The sequence below is a fragment of the Leucopleurus acutus genome, assembly GCF_964270905.1.
Source record: "Leucopleurus acutus genome assembly, chromosome: 3".
Taxonomy (NCBI): domain Eukaryota; kingdom Metazoa; phylum Chordata; class Mammalia; order Artiodactyla; family Delphinidae; genus Leucopleurus; species Leucopleurus acutus.
The window spans coordinates 145,801,018-145,823,494 of record NC_139145.1 but is presented as its reverse complement, the minus strand read 5'-3'; the positions used below and the strand labels follow the sequence as shown (position 1 = coordinate 145,823,494).

The 22,477-nt window shown below is 38.7% G+C and overlaps 1 protein-coding gene across 9 annotated transcripts in view; it reads right to left on the bottom strand.

Annotated features, from left to right (window-relative positions):
• Positions 1-22,477, bottom strand: part of CPLANE1 (ciliogenesis and planar polarity effector complex subunit 1) — a 129,325-nt gene that overhangs the window by 16,716 nt on the left and 90,132 nt on the right. For 6 of the 9 annotated variants that reach the window (XM_082835810.1, XM_082835814.1, XM_082835812.1 and 3 more), the window contains 8 exons: positions 19,693-19,842; positions 16,168-16,198; positions 15,252-15,383; positions 9,894-10,059; positions 7,765-7,823; positions 6,905-7,072; positions 5,751-5,878; positions 2,442-2,531 (listed from right to left, as the gene is read on the bottom strand). In XM_082835810.1, the coding sequence (XP_082691936.1) occupies positions 2,442-2,531; positions 5,751-5,878; positions 6,905-7,072; positions 7,765-7,823; positions 9,894-10,059; positions 15,252-15,383; positions 16,168-16,198; positions 19,693-19,842 (924 nt within the window). Of the gene's footprint in view, positions 1-2,441; positions 2,532-5,750; positions 5,879-6,894; positions 7,073-7,764; positions 7,824-9,893; positions 10,060-15,251; positions 15,384-16,167; positions 16,199-19,692; positions 19,843-22,477 lie in introns of those variants that run through there. The other 3 variants (XM_082835813.1, XM_082835816.1, XM_082835817.1) reach the window with 2 other exon arrangements.

Sequence of the window (22,477 nt, the reverse complement as noted above, 5' to 3'; positions counted from 1 at the left end):
TAGGGATTCTTCTTTTGATTAGCCCCAAGGGTCTGAAACAGAAGTAAGGTTAACATCATCCTATAGCACCTGTGGTCACCATTTTAGAATCCAATGTGAGGACTGTGCTCTAGTTGAAAAAGGGCTGACTTTTTTTTCTGCAATTTAAAGACACCACTGAGTATTTTGGGGTGTGATTGAAAGTTTCATATTAAAATAATTATTTCAGTAAATATTACTAAGGAACAATTTTTGAAAAACTGTGAAAGAAAAAATATCTATGAATGCACAATTGGAATGCACATGTGAACACACTGTGTTTAAAAAAAAAAAACAGCTGGTAAAACAGAAAAGGTTGAGACTGAGGATAAAAAGAAGAGAAACCAACAGGTAGTTAAGCAGTATTGTGACTACAAGGGTAGGCTGTCCCTCCAGAGTAGATGGAAACAATGGAGGCGGGGTGCTGAAGTTGTTCTTTCAAGTCTTCCAGGTATGGTAAGAGATTAGCAAAGACTGTGACCATTAACTAATCCCACCCCTATCTCCGCTGTAATTAATTTGGTATCTAACCTTTGCTACTCGTGTTTTGTCAAATGAACATAATTACTGCCATCTAGAAAGAATGATAGATCATCACCAAGTCAGCTGATACTAAGGTTAATAAGCCTACATTTTAGGGTAAACTTTTACCTGTGGGGTATCTACAAACCTCGAGAGGCTATCACTGGCTTTCTCTCACCTTGCTTTACACAGGGATGGCTTTGTAATTTCCTTTGCTTCAGATCAAAGTGCACTTCTCTAGATTTATTTGGGATATCCAATTTTGAGATAAAAAAACAATATGAAAAAAATTCTGTGAAACGGAACATGTGCAAAGCTTCTCCAGGGGGGGTGTTCCTACCCCAACATGGCCAGGGAAAGCTTTCTAAGGTCAAAAGTAAGTGATATATCAAGAAGAAACCCCACAGTGGAAACTAGTGGGCAAGTGCACCAGCTTCCCCTAAAGTAGCATCTTTCTCTGTAGGAGAGTGAATGCCGCCTCTGTTTCTTTATTGCCAAATAACTCTATAGAGTCTTGCCTGAGGAGTCTGAAACTGAACAGTAACCCTGAGTCCATTAGCTCCATCTCCCCTAGAAGAAAACCCTGCTCCTCCTCTTGCCCAACCTGGGCCAATTATTAGGCCACAGTCTAGACAAACACCCAAGCTAGAAACCTGGAATCATACTCTCAGGGGCTGGACACTGGACAGTGAAGGAAATACTTCTCTTTGCCTTTCTACGGGCAAGGCCTCATGCTAGGTCATAACTCACTTCAAGAACACAAAACCCTGAGTCTCTGGAGGCTTCATAATACAATACAAAGGTACATATAATTTCAGCTATTTTTAGGGGTAACATTGTATTTTGGGGCATTTTATCTGTTAAAATAAACACTGCTCCATATTTGCTTAGAAAAGAATAAAAAGCTATGGGGTATTCTAAATTAGAAAACATCGTAACAAAAGATTAAAATGAGAAACTTTGAAAGAAAAAAACTAGCCTGGGATTATAAAATTAAAAGCACAGGAAATGATGCTTCTTGGACTCAAATTAATCCCAGTAACTGGAGGCTTGGGTTTTAATGCAGACAGTGGGGGAAAGTATGGAAAGGACCAAGTAGAATTTCTAGAAGGTATAGCCATCGACACTAAAACTTGATAAATATGTTAAATAGCAGAGTAGACACAGCTGAAGAGAGATGTGATGTAAACTGAAAGAAGAATCTGCAAAGAAAGGAGACAGCAGTGGAGAGAGGCATAATAACAGGAACAGATTAATTCACATCTCTCATCATTTTTATGGTATATATGAATTAGTGTTTTCATCATTATTCCCATCAAATTTAGTTCTTTAATTCCACAGATACCTCACTGGATTAAATGAGATCATGCACATAAGATGTTAATACAATGCTTGGCATCAAGTAAGTTCTCTATAACTGCCAGCTGTTCTTTCTATTGTTCTAAGGGGATTTGAGCAGGCCACTTGGCTTCTCTATACCTCAGCTTCCTCAGCTGTAAGATGGGGATAAGAGTTGCCCTGACTATCTACCAGGGTTGTTACAGACAGCTAATAGGAGGATGAATGTGAAACTGTTTTTTAAATTGTGGAGAGTAACAGCAGTTGAGGGGTGGGCTCGGGGAGATGTCGGGGACTGAGATAATGATGTATAATTTCCCTCTCTCTCCATCAGAGCAGAGCTAATTGGGCCAAACTTATGGGTCTGTGTGCTCCACGGCTATGTGATCACAGCACCTTCCTGAGTACTTGTTTTTATGTTCAGCACTGTGCTTATTAAACCCATTACCACCACCTAGCCACACTCTTCATACTGAAATCCGTATTTGACATTTCTAAGAGTGATTTATGATTTAAAAATTTTTAGTATTAAGCTCAAGAACTTTCTAACCTTTATCCCATACCTTTTTGGACGGTAACTGGAGACTGCACAGCCTTTCTTACTGCCACTTTGGCTCCACCAGCTTTCCTCTGTATGGTAAAAGTAGCAGTTCCTATAAAGACAGGCAAACTTCTTTAGCCTTCCATATGCACCTTTCATGTTGTAAGTTCTTTGAGGACCGAAATCTTCTGCTTAGTAGGGGCCCAATAAATGGTGGTTGATTTGAACCAAGAAAGCAAAACAAAAGTGCAGATGAAGGATGGGAAAGTCTACTTTGAGACTTGGTATCCTTATAGCACAACCACGGACCTTTCTCATATGGCAAATGTGCCCTGGCAACTGGAACAGCCAGGTGTATAAGCCTATTTCCAGTAAATACCTAGACAAAATGCCAAGAGAATGATCAACTAAGGTTTCTTAAATTCCAGGATTAGTAGCAACTATTTACTGTTTGTTATGCAAAATGTTTTATGTTATGATCCACAACAGCTCTATGTGGTAGGATTTAAGAAACATCTGAGAGCACAAAGTGAGCGGCAGAGCTGGGCTATGAACCTAGGCCCGGATGATTTCAAAGGCTAGACCTATTATTTATGCTTATAATGCCTCTCAGATACTTATCATATAGTCCTTATATATTGTTTTTGACAGAATTAAACACAAAACAAGCAAAAAAAAAAAAAGAAAGAAAACTCTTAAATTTAACAGTTTGCGCACGGGGCTGAAGAAGTTAGCCAAAAACTGTACACTGCTTTATAGAAGACAGATAGTTGGGACTTCCCTCGTGGCACGGTGGTTAAGAATCCGCCTGCCAATGCAGGGGACATGGGTTCGAGCCCTGGTCCAGGAAGATCCCACATGCCACGGAGCAACTAAGCCCGTGCGCCACAACTACTGAGTCTGTGCTCTAGAGCCCGAGAGCCACAACTACTGAAGTCCGCGCGCCTAGAGCCTGCACTCTGCACCAAGAGAAGCCACCGCAATGAGGAGCCGGCGCACCACAACGAAGAGTAGCCCCTGTTCGCCGCAACTAGAGAAAGCCCGTGCGCAGCGATGAAGACCCAACCAGCCAAAAATAAATAAATAATTTAATTTAATAAATAAATAAAAGACAGCAACATATAGTCAAACTCAAAGAATTTTCAGGAAAACTTCTTTTCCAGAAGAACTGCAGGGAATTTTTAAATCTTGATGGATCCTCACTTCCCACCTGTGCAACAATTAAACTTGCCCCAGCGGGCTCATGTTGTCTGTGTCACGGACTGGAAGAGCCCGGTTTCTCCCACTGCCGCTGAATGTTGTCAGGGGAATGGCTGGGTTCTGGATGTGGCAGAGGCAGTCAGGGAGGTCAGTGTGTTCACAGTCCCTCAAGTTGACTCTCCTACCTTTGCCTTGGAGGTCCAGGAAGCTGAGTGACAGGTCAGCTCAGATAATAGTTAGGCATATGGTGTTCTATGACACAGTATAAATACTACAATACCTGCCCATTAATATTCTTGAACAATAATTAGTTTATATATAGCTATTTTTAAGCAAAAAAGCTAAATAGCCTTTTTTTCCCATTTATCCAGTTATTCAATTATTTCATTTGTTCAATGTGAAGGGGTAACACAGATGTAGAAAGTGTTGCTACCCTCAAATCATTTAGTCTATCCCGGGACATAACCAAGTTTATAAGTAACTACAACATAAGACCTGTTGCAGTAGTGCCTCAAGAAGGGCAGAAACACATGACTGAGGGTTCAGAGGACAAAAAAAATAACTATATTAGTTACCAATGCTACTATTTGTCTCTAATATTCACAACTACCATGCAAGTTAAGTACCAGCCAGTTAAAAAATGAAAATATGGATGTTAAAATTCATTACACTGGGTTGGAAGAGCTAAAGAATTAAAATTAGGGATGTCTTCCAAGACACGGAGGGGAGGCATTTAAGGTATAAGGGAAATTTTCAAGGCAGGAATGGGAGCACACAGCACGTGTCTGGAAAACAAGCCTGCACGTGCTATGGGTCATCCGGATTATATGCGGAAAGGAGGCTAAGGAGGCAGAAGGGGAGGACACCTTAAAGGCCAGGGAGAGGGTTTGGACTTATCTGTGTGGGGTACTGGTCACTGAGGACTTCTGAGTCTCTGGGCAGCAGGAGCATCTCATCAAGCATAGCTCAGCAAGGCAGGTAAGGGGACCAAAGAGGGCCAAGGCCTCAGCCCAGCCAAGTGCAAGGTACCAATACAGGCCTGACATTGGACAGGTCCAAGAAAAAGACATATTTCCACATAATCCAAGACTTTAAGAAACCGTGATTCAAGTTTAAAATCTTTTCCAGTTTTGGATATTTCTTTTCTTTAATTTTGGTAAATGTATCAGGTATAAAATAAAACTTAAAAAATTTTTTAAAATGGTTACTATTTTGAAATTCTAGTTTAAAAAAGAACAGTGTTTTCTTATTGTAATTCATCAATCAAAAGCAAGAGTTAACCAAACTATAAAGTTCCATCAAAAAGACTGCAATATATGGATACTTCAATTTTCTCAGTTAACGTGCATACTGAAGTTCAGGTTCTAGGTGTGGAGGCTCTAGACCCAGACTGGGTTCAAATCTAGACTCTACCACTTCCTAGATATCTGATCTTAGGCAGTTATTTCAACTTCCTCTGCCTTGGCTTTCTTTTGTTTAAAATGGGAACATAATAGTACCTTTCTCACAGAGTTGTAATTCAAGTGCTTAAATGGAACCTGGCACATTAGTTATTATTATACATTCTTAGCTGTACATATGTATACTACATGTTAACTATGATTATACATTTTAAAACAAATAAGTATGTTTTACTTTAGTAATGAAAACCCACATATGGCAAAATGAACTAAAGGAAGGCTAGTAATAAATAACAAATACTATATCTTCAAATATGGAAAAGAATATTCAAAAACGGTAAAAACGATACTATTTCAACCTGCTCCTGTTCTATTCCTACTCTATTATATATCCATCCTGAAATCTATCAGAAGTTGATTTGTAAAACTGCCTACATCTTTAGCCACACAAAAGAAACAGATTCCCAAATAAGTCATATCACACAGAACTGACTGTTCAAATTCTATTACAAAAAGGCCATTAGTTTAAAAAGATTCCTAGGGTCTTCTCATTTCAAAGCAATAGAACAAAATCCCAGTACCTCTAACTCTTTATCAATCCCTTGCCTTCTGTTGAAATGGGAACTGCTTTTCACTAAGATTTACAACTTTTACTAATGAAAACACAACTTTGGAGACAAGAAAAAATAGGTCCAAATTATACAAGATAAAAAAAAAGTTTTCAGTCTTACCACATGGCCAGGGTGAGCCTTGAGTTTGCCCCAAAAGTCTCCCCTTTTGGGTATAACTTGGTTTGATGGATATATATCTGACTTTTCCAGGTCTATGTATTGGAAAATTGTGATCATGTCGATTCTCTCTAAAGTAGAAATTACAATTATTATATTCCTAGAATCTTCTATCGGTGATAAACTACAATATTTCAAAAGATGTAAATTCCAGCTCAGATTAATACATTCATTTTGTACCTCAGTGATGCATTCAGTGTATAATTCTCCTCATATCTCAAACTTTACTCATTTTTTTCCAAAGAAATTGTTTTTATCTCTCTATCCATTTCAAATGCTCTATACATTTGGCAGTTATTTATGTATTAAATACCATGCATTATTCTAGGAAATATTCAAGGGGAGTCTCTGCTCTTTTGATTATACCCCAAATCACACACACACAAGTAATTTGACTACGTCTAGCTTTGTGTCGGGTAGCATTTCCTCTAGGCTCTTAAGTTACGTGATTATGTTTACAATCCTAATCAATTATTTTGCCAAAGGTGGTAATTTTTAACAACACTATACTGTCAATTCATTTCCTCCTTATGGGTCATTAACAAATATAATTTTGTGTTTGTTTGCCATATATAAGAAACTTTACACTTGGGTACTTTTCTTTAGTATCTATGTTTGATTAATCCTTGCCTAATGAACTAATATCCAAACCTAATGCAGGTCATTAATTTAAGAAGAAACATGTAACAGTATCTACAATTGAATCAGCAATAACTGGGTGGGAAGAAGAGGAAGAAGTGGTAAGCTGGTGATGACTATCTGTTTCTACAAGAATGGAGCCAAGCAGAGAAACAGGGGAGCAGTTAGGAGGCAAATTACAGAAGGAATTATTAACAAACACTACAGAAAAGAAGAAAACAGGATTGAATGGATATAAAAATTGTATTAGGCATACAGAAGTGCTTTGTTATATCTTAATTAGACATTTAATGACATTTTTGTCTTTTTCCTTGGTGATTAAAACTAATGAAGACCTCATAATTACGGCACCATTTTCCCCTTCACTTTATTATCATAACTCAGAACAAGTCCACTAAACTTCACACTTATCACGCTTGACATTATCTTGCCAAATGACGTGCCAAACCTTGTCTTACCCTCTTGGAGAAAGGGAGCGTTGCCTTCTGGGAATTTGAGCAGGTCTGGGTTTGTTAGGCAATGGTTTCTGTGCAGTTGCTGGAAGCTGTACCGATTCAGATAACAGTTCATTCATCAGACTGTATGCTTGTGAGATTCGACGACTATAGTGGTCAGAGAGTAGCAATCTTTAGAGAAAGAATTAAACAACATTTAGTAAAAGAGTCACTTTCAGTTCATATTTCTAGAGGGAACATAGTGTCCAAAGACCACCTAGCATTTATTTTCTTCCATGCATTTCAATACAAATTCAAATTTCAGATTTCTGAAAACCATTAGGAGGTATTATTAAAGGCATCTGTAGTTATGACCTTTGGGGTATTTTCAAAATGCACATACACATCTGGATTGGAAGAGGGAGGGGAATAGCAAAAATAAGGTATAAAAATTGAATGGAGGGCTTCCCTGGTGGCGCAGTGGTTGAGAGTCCGCCTGCCGATGCAGGGGACGCGGGTTTGTGCCCCGGTCCGGGAGGATCCCACATGCCGCGGAGCGGCTGGGCCCGTGAGCCATGGCCGCTGAGCCTGCGCGTCTGGAGCCTGTGCTCCACAACGGGAGAGGCCACGACAGTGAGAGGCCCGCGTACCGCAAAAAAAAAAAAAAAAAAAAAAAAAAATTGAATGGAATAAATAATATTTGAAAGCAAATTCCGAAAAAGGCTATTGGAGTCTAATTATTTTCCTTGCAGTTAGCTCCCATAATTTTCTGTTTATCAACAAAAAAGGGACTACTATGCAAACCAGAATCCCTAAGGCATTATCTACGGCCTTGAGTGAGGAAGCAAGAGAGAGAATGATCAGGGTGCAACCACCAAAATCACCTGTCTTTTTCGTGCTTCATCTTTTGTCTCAGCCTGATTTCCCTTGAAGTCATGTAAAACTGCACAAGAAATAACCAGTTAGTTCAATACTGTTCAATTCAAATAATTAAACCATTATGACCCTTGGAAAACATGAAAATTCCACTAATATATTTTAATAGGAAGTTAAAACATAATTTTGTTATTTAGTAAATAGTACAAAACACTGTCATATTTGATGAAGCTTCCTACCCCAGCACAAAATATGAAAATGTTAAATTAAAGCATCATGTAATTAAAATAAAATCCAATTTAATAAATGGAATGCAAAGTCTATTTTAGTAAACTAATGTATTTTCTCAAAAGGAGAAATCCTTATCAGCTGCATTTAAAATGGAAAATAGGAACATTTTAACAATGGAGACACCCATACTTTGTACTCTGTACTCTGTCTTATGATTAATCTCACCAAGAGCTTGGCTGATAAAAGCAGAAATGAGTCAGACATTTAAAACCATCACTTTAATGTTTTAAAATGTTTACCAGAAACCTACTGTAGTGGGTTCATTGTGACTTGTAAACTCATCAAAACTTATGCACCATGGGGTAAACTGGCCAACATCAGCTATGTATGTCTTATTCCAGAACATTAGGAGTTACTGTTGAATCACTAATGAGGGTAAGTCCTTTCACATACAATTGTGTATATAAAAACGTACACACAGAAGTGGATTCACTTTCTCAAGGTCCTATACAGTAGTCAACAATAAATTTAAGGTCTTATTGATTTCTGATAAAAATGAAAACGAAAATTTTAATTACATTAACCCCTCACTAGTTCCATACCTTTACCCAAACAGAAGCTAAAAATAAACAATTATCTGCAATACTGAAGGAGATGTCACAAAGTCTATGAACAAAACAGTCCCAGTGCCCTCAGAGTTCATTTATTCTAAATTTGGATACAATTCTAACCATCTGGGGAATCTGCTTGGCTGACAGGGAGGGTGATATTCAAACTCATCCTCCGTGGGGTAGAAGAGCACATATATACACACACACTGTAAGATTCCAGTCTTCAAGTAGCCCTGAAGGTCATTACCATGTCCCCAGAGCTATCAACAAAATGTCATCTAACATCTGCATGCTCTCTCCAGACACAGGTAAGTAAATTACACTCTTTAAATAATAGTTCACCTACTTTTGCACCATTTGGTGCTGAAATGTGACAACCTTATCTGGAAAATTCACTTACAGAATATGTTCCCCTCATGATGCTGAAAAAAGATGAAGTGCTATTATATTTTATTTCAGATGACAAAGTGAAAGATAAACTATAATCCAAGTGTAATCTAAATGTGAGTTTCACAGTTATGTAATCATCAAAGGAACACTGCTTTGTTTCACCTTCTGAAGAAAAACACTTTTGACCTGGCCATGGTGATGTCCATAGTCAGGGCTCAGGAAACGAATGTTGACAGTTTAACGGACAGTTGAAGCACACACACAGAAGTGCCACTGTTCTGTTGGTTCATAACTGGACCATACTTTAATAGATTTTTTTGTAGATAACTTATGGAGAGAAAATTGATTTTTAAAATAGCTTTACTACACACACAGTTGTTCAACTGCCACTGACTTTCACTGAAAATTAAGGGAGTGACTCCAACTGGTCACCCAACCCCTCGACCTCTTCATTTGGTTAAAATGCTAGAGCCACGGGACTTCCCTGGCTGTCCAGTGGTTAAGACTCTGTGCTCTCAATGCAGGGAGGCTGGGTTCAATCCCTGCTCAGGGAACACTATTCCACACGCAGCAACTAAGTGCCCGCACGCCACCACTAAGACCTGGCGCAGCCAAATAAATAAATTAATTAATTAATTAAAAATAAAATAAAATGCTAGAGCCATAATTAGCCTCAGGGAGAAAAAATAATCTAAGATAGTTCAATAGAACATGGTTTGTAGAATTCCCTGCTACATTTTGTTAAGGTAATTTCTTAACTTTTCCAGACTTAAGTAAAATGCTGACTTTTCTATCAAACAAAAAAATGCATCCAAATTATGTTAATCCTTTTCTTGAATACTTGCCAGGAAAACAATTACACATATTCTGTGATAATTCCATTACCCTTGATACTGCAGACTTACTGGGTTGCTCCTGGGGCAGAAAGGACGATGTTCTTGCCCTCTCTTTTCTGCTAGCTGATTTAAGTACTCTGCCATTCTTTCTTTTCGTTTTCTTTTCATCCAGACTTGAATCTCTTTTCTCTCCTTCTCAGTTCTTTGTGGACGTCTACCAGAGGAATGCTGAATCCTAAGAAATTTAACCAGCAGGGCATAACTTGATGTTAAATTTGTTATGGAGATAAAAAGTATCACAACTACTGTTTCTTTGGACGGATTCTGCCCCATCTTGAAGAGTCATACACTCATGATGTCTAATCAACTTGCTATACAACCTGTCCCATGAAATCCACTGACAATGATCTCAGGTCACTGACAGCCTCTTCAGTCTTCATCTTACTGCACTTCTCTATAAATTTGGTACAACTGGCTTCTCCTTCCTGCTTTAAACTCTCTCTTACCTGGGTCTTTCTCTAACTCTCAAAACACGATGCAGCCTCTTAAACTGGTGCCTTTCTTCTCTGCTCACCATGAGATATTAATGTCTTTAAAGGTTCTGGTTTGGATTTCTTCACTTATAACCTATTTCTGGACTATCGCAATCACTTCCAAAACTTATACTACAGAGGTGACTTCTAAACTGATGCTTCTCTGGATGTGGCCTCATGTTCGTGCCCAGGCCGCACCTCCTAAGGGCCAACCCGAGCTAACAACCGAGCGTGGCAGGGATGTTGTGGCTGGCCCCGATCTACAGAGACAGGACTCCTCTGATGGGCGATTTTGGCAGGATGTCTCACCACTGACCCAGCTGTAACACGCTTAGAGCTACACTATACTCTGGGATTGCTTACCCAACCCTCTCTCCTTCACTGGCAGGGGTCAGAACTGCATTGGGGTCTGATGCCTTGCCCCACTTCTGATGTTTCCCTTCACAGGCATTTCTCTCAGTAAATCTTTTGTACATCTAATCCCATCTTGGCTTCTACACAAAGAGTACTGAGAGTGGCCCAAAAAAACAGGTGTCGTAGACGGGGATTTGGGGCAGACTCATCACCAAGTATGTGAAGAAGACACCATCCTAACTGGAAGATGGGTCACGCATACAGACGATGTGGCTGATACTGAACACCTGATTTCCTTCTGAGAGACTGGACTCTTTGTACATGCCAGGCAGAGGGTACCCTACCGAACCAGCCCCCAATGAATCAATAAGCCAAAAGGCATATGTATCCCAAAGAAGCATTACTAGAAGAGGCAGCCTTTATTCTATCAGGAATGAGTTCTGGGCCCAGGAAAGGCTACAAGAAAAAAACATTTTAACCTAATGTTCCAAGGAAAAGCTATTTAAAATGTATTCTAAGGGTTCATATTTAGGGTAAAGTACTGTGAAATAAATCATTAATGCTTCTAAGAAGAAATAGGATTAAATCTATGTTGTACTCAGGGTGATGAGACCTTGGGAAAACTCAAAGGATATAGATGTGCTGTATTAGTTAAATAAACCAGTCTATATATTGGAGGAGGGGGAGGAATGACATACATACCACAAAATGTATTTACAAAGAAAAAAATCTATTTTAAGCTTTGAATTCATTTCTTAAAAAATCAGAAAATTAGAAATCTATTAGAATTCAAATACAGGAAAAACAAACTATAAAAAACAAAAATACATGGAGGCTAAACACTGCACTGCTAAATAACCAAGAGATCACTGAAGAAATCAAAAAAATACCTAGAAACAAATGACAACGAAAACACAATGATCCAAAACCTATGGATGCAGCAAAAGCAGTTCTAAGAGGGAAGTTTATAGCGATTCAAGCTCACCTCAAGAAACAAGAAAAACCTCAAATAAACAATCTAACCTTACACCTAAAGGAACTAGAAAAAGAAGAACAAAGAAAACCCAAAGTTAGTAGAAGGAAAGAAATCATAAATATCAGAGCAGAAATAAATGAAATAGAAAAAATAAAACAATAGCAAAGATCAATAAAACTAAAATTTGGTTCTTAGAGAAGATAAACAAAATTTATAAACCTTTAGCCAGACTCATCAAGAAAAAAAGGGAGAGAACTCAAATCAATAAAACTAGAAACAAAAAAGGAGAGATTACAACTGACACTGAAGGAATGCAAAGGATCATAAGGGACTACTACAAGCAACTGTATGCCAACAGAATGGACAACCTGGAAGAAATGGACAAATTCTTGGAAAGGTATAACTTTCCAAGATTGAACCAGGAAGAATTAGAAAATATAAACAGACCAATCACAGGTAATGAAATTGAAACTGTAATTAAAAATCTTCCAACAAACAAAAGTCCAGGAAGAGATGGCTTCACAGGCGAATTCTATCAAACATTTAGAAAAGAGTTTTAACACCTATCCTTCTCAAACTCTTCCAAAAAACTGCAGAGGAAGGAACACTCCCAAACTCGTTCTACAGGGCCACCATCACCCTGATACCAAAACCAGACAAAGATATCACAAAAAAAGAAAATTAGAGACCAATATCAATGATGAACATAGACACAAAAAATCCTCAACAAAATACTAGCAAACAGAATCCAGCAACAGATTGAAAAGATCATACACCATGAGAAGTGGGATTTATCTCAGGGATGTAAGGACTCTGCAATATATGCAAAAAAATCAATGTGACACACCATATTAACAAATTAAAGAATAAAAACCATATGATCATCTCAATAGATGCAGGAAAAGCTTTTGACAAAATTCAACACCCATGTATGATAAAAACTTTCCAGAAAGTGGCACTGGGGGAACCTAACTCAACATAATACAGGCTATATACAATAAACCCACAGGAAACATCATTCACAATGGTGAAAAACTGAAAGCATTTCCTCTAAGACCAGGAAGAAGACAAGGATGTCCACTCTCGCCACTCTTATTCAACATACTATTGGAAGTCCTAGCCACAGTAATCAGAGAAGAAAAAGAAATAAAAGGAATACAACTGGAAAAGAAGTAAAACTGTCACTGTTTGCAAATGACATGATACTATACATAGAAAATCCTAAAGACGCTAACAGAAAACTACTGGAACTAATCAATGAATTTGGTAATGTTGCAGGATACAACATTAATGCACAGAAACCTCTGGCATTCCTATACACTAACAATGAAAGATCAGAAAGAGAAATTAAGGAAACAATCCCATTTACCATCGCAACAAAAAGAATAAAATACCTAGGAATAAACCTACCTAAGGAGGCAAAAGACCTGTACTCAGAAAACTATAAAACACTGATGAAAGAAATCAAAGATGACATTAACAGATGGAGAAATATACCATGCTCCTGAATTGGAAGAATCAATGTTGTGAAAATGACTATACTGCCCAAAGCAATCTATAGGTTCAATGCAATCCCTATCAAATTACCAATGCCATTTTTCACAGAGCTAGAAAAAGAAATTTTACAATTTGTATGGAAACACAAAAGACCCCGAATAGCCAAAGCAATCTTGAGAACGAAAAATGGAGCTGGAGGAATCAGGCTCCCGACTTCAGACTATACTACAAAGCTACAGTAATCAAGACAAAATGGTACTGGCACAAAAAAAAATACAGATCAATGGAACAGGACAGAAAGCCCAGAGATAAACCCATGCACATATGGTCACCTTGTCTTTGACAAAGGAGGCAAGAATACACATGGAGAAAAGACAGCCTTTTCAATAAGTGGTGCAGGGAAAACTGGACAGCTACATGTAAAAGAATGAAATTTGAACACTCCTTAAAACCATACACAAAAATAAACTCAAAATGGATTAAAGACCTAAATGTAAGGCCGGACACTGTAAAACTCTTAGAGGAAAACATAGGCAGAACACTCTAGGACATAAATCACAGCAAGATCCTTATTGACCCACCTCCTAGAGTAATGAAAATAAAAACAAAAATAAACAAATGGGACCTAATGAAGCTTAAAAGCTTTTGTACAGCAAAGGAAACCATAAACAAGACCAAAAGACAACCCTCAGAATGGGAGAAAATATTTGCAGACTAATCAACTGACAAAGGATTAATCTCCAAAACATAGAGCAGCTCATGTAGCTCAATATTAAAAAAAAACAACCCAATCCAAAGATGGGCGGAGAACCTAAATAGACATTTCTCCAAAGAAAATGTACAGATGGCAAACAAATACATGAAAAGATGCTCTCAACATCACTAATCATTAGAGAAATGCAAAGCAAAACCACAGTGAGGGGCTTCCCTGGTGGCGCAGTGGTTGAGAGTCCGCCTGCCGATGCAGCGGACACGGGTTCGTGCCCCGGTCCGGGAGGATCCCACATGCCGCGGAGCGGCTGGGCCCGTGAGCTATGGCCGCTGAGCCTGCGCGTCCGGAGCCTGTGCTCCGCAACGGGAGAGGCCACAGCAGTGCGAGGCCCGCGTATTGCAAAAAAACAAAACAAAACAAAACAACCACAGTGAGGTATCACCTCACACCGGTCAGAATAGCTATCATCAAAAAATCTAAAACAATAAATGCTGAAGAGGGTGTGGAGAAAAGGGAACCCTCCTGCACTGTTAGTGGGAATGTAAATTCATACAGCCACCACTGAGAACAGTATGGAGGTTCCTTAAAAAACTAAAAATAGAGCTACCCTATGACCCAGCAGTCCCACTACTGGGCATATACCCTGAGAGAACCATAATTCAAAAAGAGTCATGGACCACAATGTTCACTGCAGCTCTATTTACAATAGCCAGGATATGGAAGCAACCTAAGTGTCCATCGACAGATAAATGGATAAAGAAGATGTGGCACATATATACAATGGAATATTACTCAGCCATAAAAAGGAATGAAACAGTTATCTGTAGTGAGGTAGATGGACCTAGAGCCTGTCATACGGAGTGAAGTAAGTCAGAAAAAAAAAAAACGAATACCGTATGCTAACACATATATATGGAATCTAAGAAAGCGGTACTGATGAACCAAGTGGCAGGGCCGGAATAAAGATGCAGACGTAGAGAATGGACTTGAGGACACAGTCTGGGAAGGAGAAGCTGGGATGAAGTGAGAGAGTAGCACTGACATATATACACTACCAAATGTAAAACAGATAGCTAGTCGGAAGCTGCACAGGGAGATCAGCTCGGTGCTTTGTGACCACCTAGAGGGGTGGGATAGGGAGGGTGGGAGGGAAGCTCAAGAGGGAGGGGATATGGGGATATATGTATACATATAGGTGATTCACTTTGCTATAAAGCAGAAACTAACACAACATTGTAAAGCAATTATACGCCAATAAAGAGGTAAAAATAAAATCACATAAAATATGGTCAATTTAAATATTCTTGAACTATAAACATTTTAAGCAGGTTAAAAATGAAATATTCAATGATTACCTGGAGATGCTCCTCGCCTGTTGTTCTGTTAAGCCAAGCTCTTCACTGGAAACTCCATCTTTTGTTATAAGGTCATTGATAATGTCTGCAATATCAGTCAGTTCACTCATCTGGAGCGGATCTACTGAAACACTTCATTCCCAAATGCAGTATGAGAGATATAAATCAGTATCTACAACTTAATTACATTAAGCAAAAATGAACATGTAAAATTATGCTCTCCAAGAGTATAAATGAACACAAAAAATGATAAACATATAACTAATTTCCTTCTATTGCTTTAATTCCAGTAATCCTCGGTGGAAAAGCCTAATCATCAATAATTGATAACTTCACATGCACTCTCAAAGGAGCAAACGTAAGGCATAGGGGACAACTGGGACAACTAGGACAACCACCTGTCCTGCCTATTGAAGTTTAACACATACGTAGTAAAAGAAAATGTAGCAAATGTAAGCTACTGTATTCTAATTACCTATGCTGAACAGTAAGGGATACAATACAACAATCCTCAGTTTCTTAAAACAGGAGGCCCCACCCCGGGGCTGTGGACCACTACCCCGCTACTGGTCCGTGGCCTGTTAGGAACAGGGCCACACAGCAGGAGGTGAGCACGGTGGGTGAGCGAGAACTTCATCTGCCGCTTCCCACTGCTCGCATTACTACCTGAACAATACTCATCCCCCAGCCCTGACGTCTGTGGAAAAACTGTCTTCCAAGAAACCGGTCCCTGGTGCCAAAAAGGTTGGGGACTGCTATCTTAAAACACCCCATTCCCAATGGGAATTACATTCCTTTAATCCACAAAAAATATGTAGTGTAGAAGTTTACATACATATGAACAACAAAATTTCCAGAACACATAATTTATACCTAACTTTAAGTAAAACTGTGAATTAATTCTTAAGATATTTACCTCTCAAATAATTCATCACTGTTATTCACACCTTAAAAAAAACACATTACTATTAATAAAAATTTCAGGTCAGTTACTTTTTCTATTTTCGATTATTAAGCTGATCTAGAAATTATATATACAGAAACTGAAATATTTTTAAACCTCCATTTGGTAGTGAATATTGTCCACATTTTAAGATTATTACTTTTCTATCCAGAGTACTCTGAATAATACATTTTAGGAGGTACAGTCTTTCTTTGCTTCATACACAGTTTAGAATACTGGAGTGAGATTTACTAAAAAAACAAAAAACAAAAACTTCTGATGATCTAAAAGGAATACTTTTGGGAAAATATCTAATTTAACTCCAAGAGCCTTTACTTGGAAGAATATGCCCCAAAGAATAATTTTTAAACCTTGTCCAATATTAACAACACGTCTTTAAAGCAAAACACTTTAAAGCAAAACACTTTAAAGCAAAACACTTTAAAGCAAAACACTCAATTTTCTGTATGTTTAACCCTCAAAGAGAATTTAGTTAATACAGGGAAAAGTGTCCTGACGTTTTTAAAAACACTTCCTTGTTAAGATTTTCTTATCCTAAGATAAATCCACCCTGCCTCTAAGACTTAGAACATCCACTTTTTTTTTTTTTTTGGTTTAAGGCCCATGTTCATCATGTCCTTTATTATATCATCCATGCTCACATGTTTTTAATATTAAAACAATTTTGCTTTCTTAAGCACATGTTGTTTTGTTTGTTAATCCTCAAATCAAGAATTTTACATTATCTTTGCTCTCAGAGTCTGGTCATTTGCGAGTTCTTCGATAATGGTGTACATATAGGCTAATGAGATATAAAAGATCTGACTAAGAAATGAAACATTCCTTTCATCAGAAGGCAGAGAAGTGTTATATTCAAATAACTACTTTTAAAAGTAGTTACATAGGAAGATTCTATCCTTACTTCATTTTCAAAGCATTTTTGGAACTTTTTCTTTGGGACAGGCTTCACAATTTACTAGACACAATGGATCAGCTTCATTCCTTGATAGTGACGATTCCTTTTTTTAAAAAATTCCAAACAGTGACACTCAGCCTGATCATTTAATTCACTTATCAGACACACCTCTGAATAACTTATGGCTGTTAACAAAAATTAAATCCATTCTCAGTGACTAAATTATTTGGCACTGACAAGAACACTCAGAAGAATTTGCTAAGAAGTGGAAGTCAATTTCAAAAGAGTAAATTTGAGCTATTTGTGTGCACTAGAAGTAAAGGAATGACTGTACATCTTTCCAAGAAGTCAACCTTGGAGAAGAAAACACCCATTAGGGCATCTAAATTCTGCACTTCTAAAAAAATACTAATTAGGTTTCTTTTTTAATTTATAATTAAACATTGAATACTAGAGAAAAAACATTTTTATTTATCCACCTTGACATGTGTTATGACATTTACTGACACTTCTCCTTGTTTTCTCCTCTGGCCTTAGAGTTTAAGAAGCTATTACAATCCTGAATGAATCATCGCCTTAACCTGGTACTCTCAGTTTCTCTTTTCCTAGTACTTCCTTTTCTTCTGCCTTTAAACATAAGAGTTTATATTTATCCCCAACTCGAAATGATCTTTGACTTCATTTCATTTATCTCATTTCTATCTTCATTTTTCTCATTTCCTTTTACTGTCAGAATTCTTAAGTTGCCTATACTTAACAGCTTCTTGAGCCTGTCTTCGTCCCTAACCTTCTACCCTTGATATTACACTGAAAGTCCTCAAGTCCTTAAAAAAAACTCAGTCTTCGTTCTTGACTTTCTGGCGGCTTGTGAAACTGTTAGCCACTCACTTTTTCTTGAAAATCCCTTTACCAGAGTCCGCTCATCCATTTCCCTCTCTGGAGGTGGGGGCTCCCCTTGCTCTCTAATGGGTGGCATTTCACAGGTTGGTCCTCAGCTTTTCTCCTTTTTCCATCTTTCTTGCAGAAAACATACACTCTCTAAGTCTTAACTATACAATTAGGCAAAAGGCTTTTACATCTGTTTTTTAAGCTCTCAGCAAGCTCTACTTCCTTATCAAAAACTAAATCCTAAATATGACATGGCCCTGCATCACCTTAAATGCTACATGTGGTCCGAAAGTGCTCTAGAGTTTGACGTTAAGACCTGGTGATATCCTTGCTCTTAGTTTGACAATGCTAACCAGCCATTCACGTTCTCCTTCCTTTCCAACCACTTAGTCAGTGAGTATCATCAGCTGCCTATTCAGAATGTCTCTTGTTGCTTCTCCTTTCCCACAGCACTGCCCAGGCCCTCACCACTGCACAGGTCAGGTTAATCTAACAGCTCACTAACCGACCTAGGCCTCCACCCTGGTCCTCTTCCTAACCTCCACTGCTCAGAATTTACCAATGATTCCCAAGTACAAAATGGAGTTTAGACTTCTCAGATACAGCTAGAACCCACTAAAGCCTCTTTAACCTCATTTCTCAATTCTCTCCCCACCCATAAGAGGGAAGAGGAAAGATACTGGTAACCAAGTACCTATAGGAATCAAACAGATTCTCAGCTAACTGCTCTCTATATAGTACCTAATCTTCTCAACAACTCTATGAAGTAAAAATGATTATACCCATGTGATGATGACTGAAATACAAACAGAATCTAGAAAGAACTTAGAGAAAAAAATTACAAAGTTTAAACCAGCTTCTTAATAGCTTTTGTTTAAATAACAGCAATGTCATTTAAAAATAGCATTTCTTAACTGATTATATTAAGTTAATAATGGTAATAAAACATACTGTAAACATTCAGTAGAATCATCATTATTGACCATAAATATCTGAGGGCAAAAAAAATATTTAAAGCCACTGTTAGTGGTCCAACTGTGATATTTAGTATGTCCTCTATTTACCCACTGTGCCACCAGGGAAGTCCCTAGTATGCCCTGCTATTTATATGACACAAAGTATTTGTCAGGACCAAGGGATAGCATTTTGAATTGCCAGCTCCAAATGAAATGGAATGAACGGTGGCACTGAACTTGTCTAAGGCTCAGTATCCTCAACTGTAAAATGGGGATAATAATGGTAGCTACATCACAGGTCAGGCTTACACTAGGGTCAATGCATGTAAAACAACAATGTCTGGCACATGGCAGAGGCTCAATAAATTACAGCTATTATTATTGTTTCCAAATCAAAACTCTCATAATTGACAGAGTTGGAATTTCTTAATTTTTATAAAACTCAAATATTATAGTGTTATAGTATAATATACCAGTATAATGGTATAATACTTCAGTTGCTATGTATTTAACATTAATAAGTTACACAGAGATATGACACGTTTGCAGTGTATCTTATGAAGGTGACAAGATGACGTAGCTCTTCATGTGAATAGCACAATTTTTAACATCCCTTCCCCGAAACTTATAAGTATTGCAAAACGGCTTCACGAATCCTTCACAACTATATTCCTAGTAAGCACTCTTCAGTACGAGTATTGGAAAATAAGAGTAAATGAAAAAAGTTAAGAACGATACCAGGAGAAGTCAAATTCTGGTCACTGGAAAGGCTGACAGCTGAATCGGCAGAAGGAAACACACAGGTTTTCTGACTAGGATGAGTTTCCGTTACTGAAATCTGTTCGTTGTCCCTTTGATCTTCTTTATTCGGATGAGTCAGGAAATGCACTATCCAAAGTATATATTACAATTAAAAGAAAACAGTAGAAAAAAATCACATGGGAAAGACATAGCACTTAGCTAACACTTCCACATGGCAACAGACACATTAGAAGTTTACAACATATTATTCTGATAGCTTTCTATTTACCCCATAATAAAATAATTTAATACAATATTTAAAATTTAAATTCCCTCATGGTTAAAAAAAAACAAAAAAAAACTATTAAAGTTACTATCAACTTCAGATTGAGCTAGAGTGGATAGGCCCATGCCCTGTTATAAAACAAAGGAGAAATGCTAAATTTAAAAAAACAAAACAAAACAGGTTCATACACAACCAAGACCTGTAAATAAAGAAATCTTCTGGTGCCATAAAAGCAAAAGGAATTCAAAGCTGGGCAATAAATGGACAATGATGCTGGCATAGTCCACGGAAGACCAGGAGACGTGGTTTCTGCAGATTGCAGTGAGGGGAACTGAGCTACCTTCCTATGGCTCAGAGTGCTGAAGGACTGTTCTGTCCATAAAATGCAGATAAGAGGGCTTCCCTGGTGGCGCAGTGGTTGAGAATCCGCCTGCCAACACAGGGGACATGGGTTCGAGCCCTGGTCTGGGAAGATTCCACATGCCGTGGGGCAACTAAGCCTGTGCGCCTGCGCCACAACTACTGAGCCTGCACTCTAGAGTCTGAGAGCCACACCTACTGAAGCCCATGTGCCTAGAGCCCGTGCTCCGCAACAAGAGAAGCCACTGCAATGAGAAGCCCGCGCACCACAACGAAGAGTAGCCCCCGCTCTCTGCACTAGAGAGAAACCCACGCGCAGCAATGAAGACCCAACGCAGCCAAAAACAAATAAAATTTTTAAAAAAATGCAGATAAGAAAAACTCTGCCCTAAAAAAGCAGCAAAGAAGTTTTCTATCTCCATGGATAGTGGACGGGAGAAAAATAAAAGTCAACTCTGAGAAATAGAACCCCTGTCTTGCTACAGGCAAATGTGGGATCTGAATTTATACTATCTATGTAGTACAGCAACTCCAAGCCAAAAAAATATATATATATAAACTTGTTCCCATTTTTTTATACCTCAGTGACAGCAAGAAGTAAATATAAAACCACTCCAGGGCTTCCCTGGTGGTGCAGTGGTTGAGAGTCCACTGCCGATGCAGGGGACACGGGTTCGTGCCCCGGTGTGGGAGGATCCCACATGCCGTGGAACGGCTGGGCCCGTGAGCCATGGCTGCTGAGCCTGCGCGTCCGGAGCCTGTGCTCCACAACGGGAGAGGCCACAGTGGTGAGAGGCCCGCATACTGCACAAAAAAAAAAAAAAAAAACAACACTCCAAAGAAAAACATATACAACCTAGCAGAACCACCCCCTACAAAATAAGCTCATGATAAAAAATTAAAACTCACACAAAGAAACAAGCAAACCTGAGGACAGTATATAGAATTTGACAATCAAGAACATGCACACAAGAAATAAAATAATCTGAAAGGGCATAAAATATTACTAAAATAATTAAATTGATGAAAGAAGGTATAGAAACCACAATAAAAGAACAGGACAGAGTACATCCAAAGAACAGATAGATTTGAAAAAGAAACAAAACTTCTAGACATTAAGAATGTAGTCACCAAAATTAAAATCCTACAGCAAAGAAGACACAGCAGAAGAGAGAATTCGTAAACTAAGAGAGAGAGATCTGAGGAAACATCCTGAGCACATCACTGAGAGATTAAAAAGGTGGAAATTAAGAAGTGATTAAAAGACAAGAAATAGACTGAGAAGTTCCAACATACCTCTAACAAGTGTTTTAGAAAACAGAACAGAAAGAATGGGAAGGAAGCAATACTCCAAAAGAAACCAGATGAAAAATTCCCAGTGTTAAATCTGTAAATTAAAGAATCATTCCTCCCAGGCTGGTTCCCTGTCCTCCAAAGCCCCCTCCAGGTGGCATGGGTACTGAGGGTGTAGGAGGGAGACCCGGGGAGATCAGGAGAGGCAGGCGGGAGAGGCCCTCCGGGACCGGAGGAGCAGGAGAGGAGAGGAGGGCGTTTGCCCTGCCCACTTGAGGCCAGACAACCTGCTGGGCTCCCAGGTGAGGTCCCCCACCCTCTGAGACCAGGGGTGGGGGGCACATCTGGGCCCCTTCTGTTCCTGGAGCCTAGCCCCACCCTCCCATAGCCCCCAGGGCCTTTTCCAGCCCTGTGGGTCCTGAGCATGGGCCCCGCCCATCACCTAAACCTCACCCTTGCTTAGGACCCACCCTCCACAGCCAAGGCCTTTTCCCTGTTGTTGTTTTTTTCTTTTCTTTTCTTTTTCCCTCTTTTCCCGCCTTCTCTTTTTCACTATTGTGGTACTGTTGTACCTTCTGGTTGTTGATTCAACTATATTTTTATTTTTACATTCTTTCTAACATATCTGTTAGTTTCCTAGTCTATTTTTTACTTTGTTATTGTTCTCTCATTTTTTTTTTTTTTTTGCCACCACATGCGACTTGTGGGATCTTGGTTCATGAGCAGGAGGTCGGACTGAAGCTCCTGCGGTGGGAGCTCCGTGTCGGAACCACTGGACTAACAGAGAACCTCAGAATATTCATTGGAGTGAGGTCTCACGGAGGTCCTCATCTCAGCACCAAC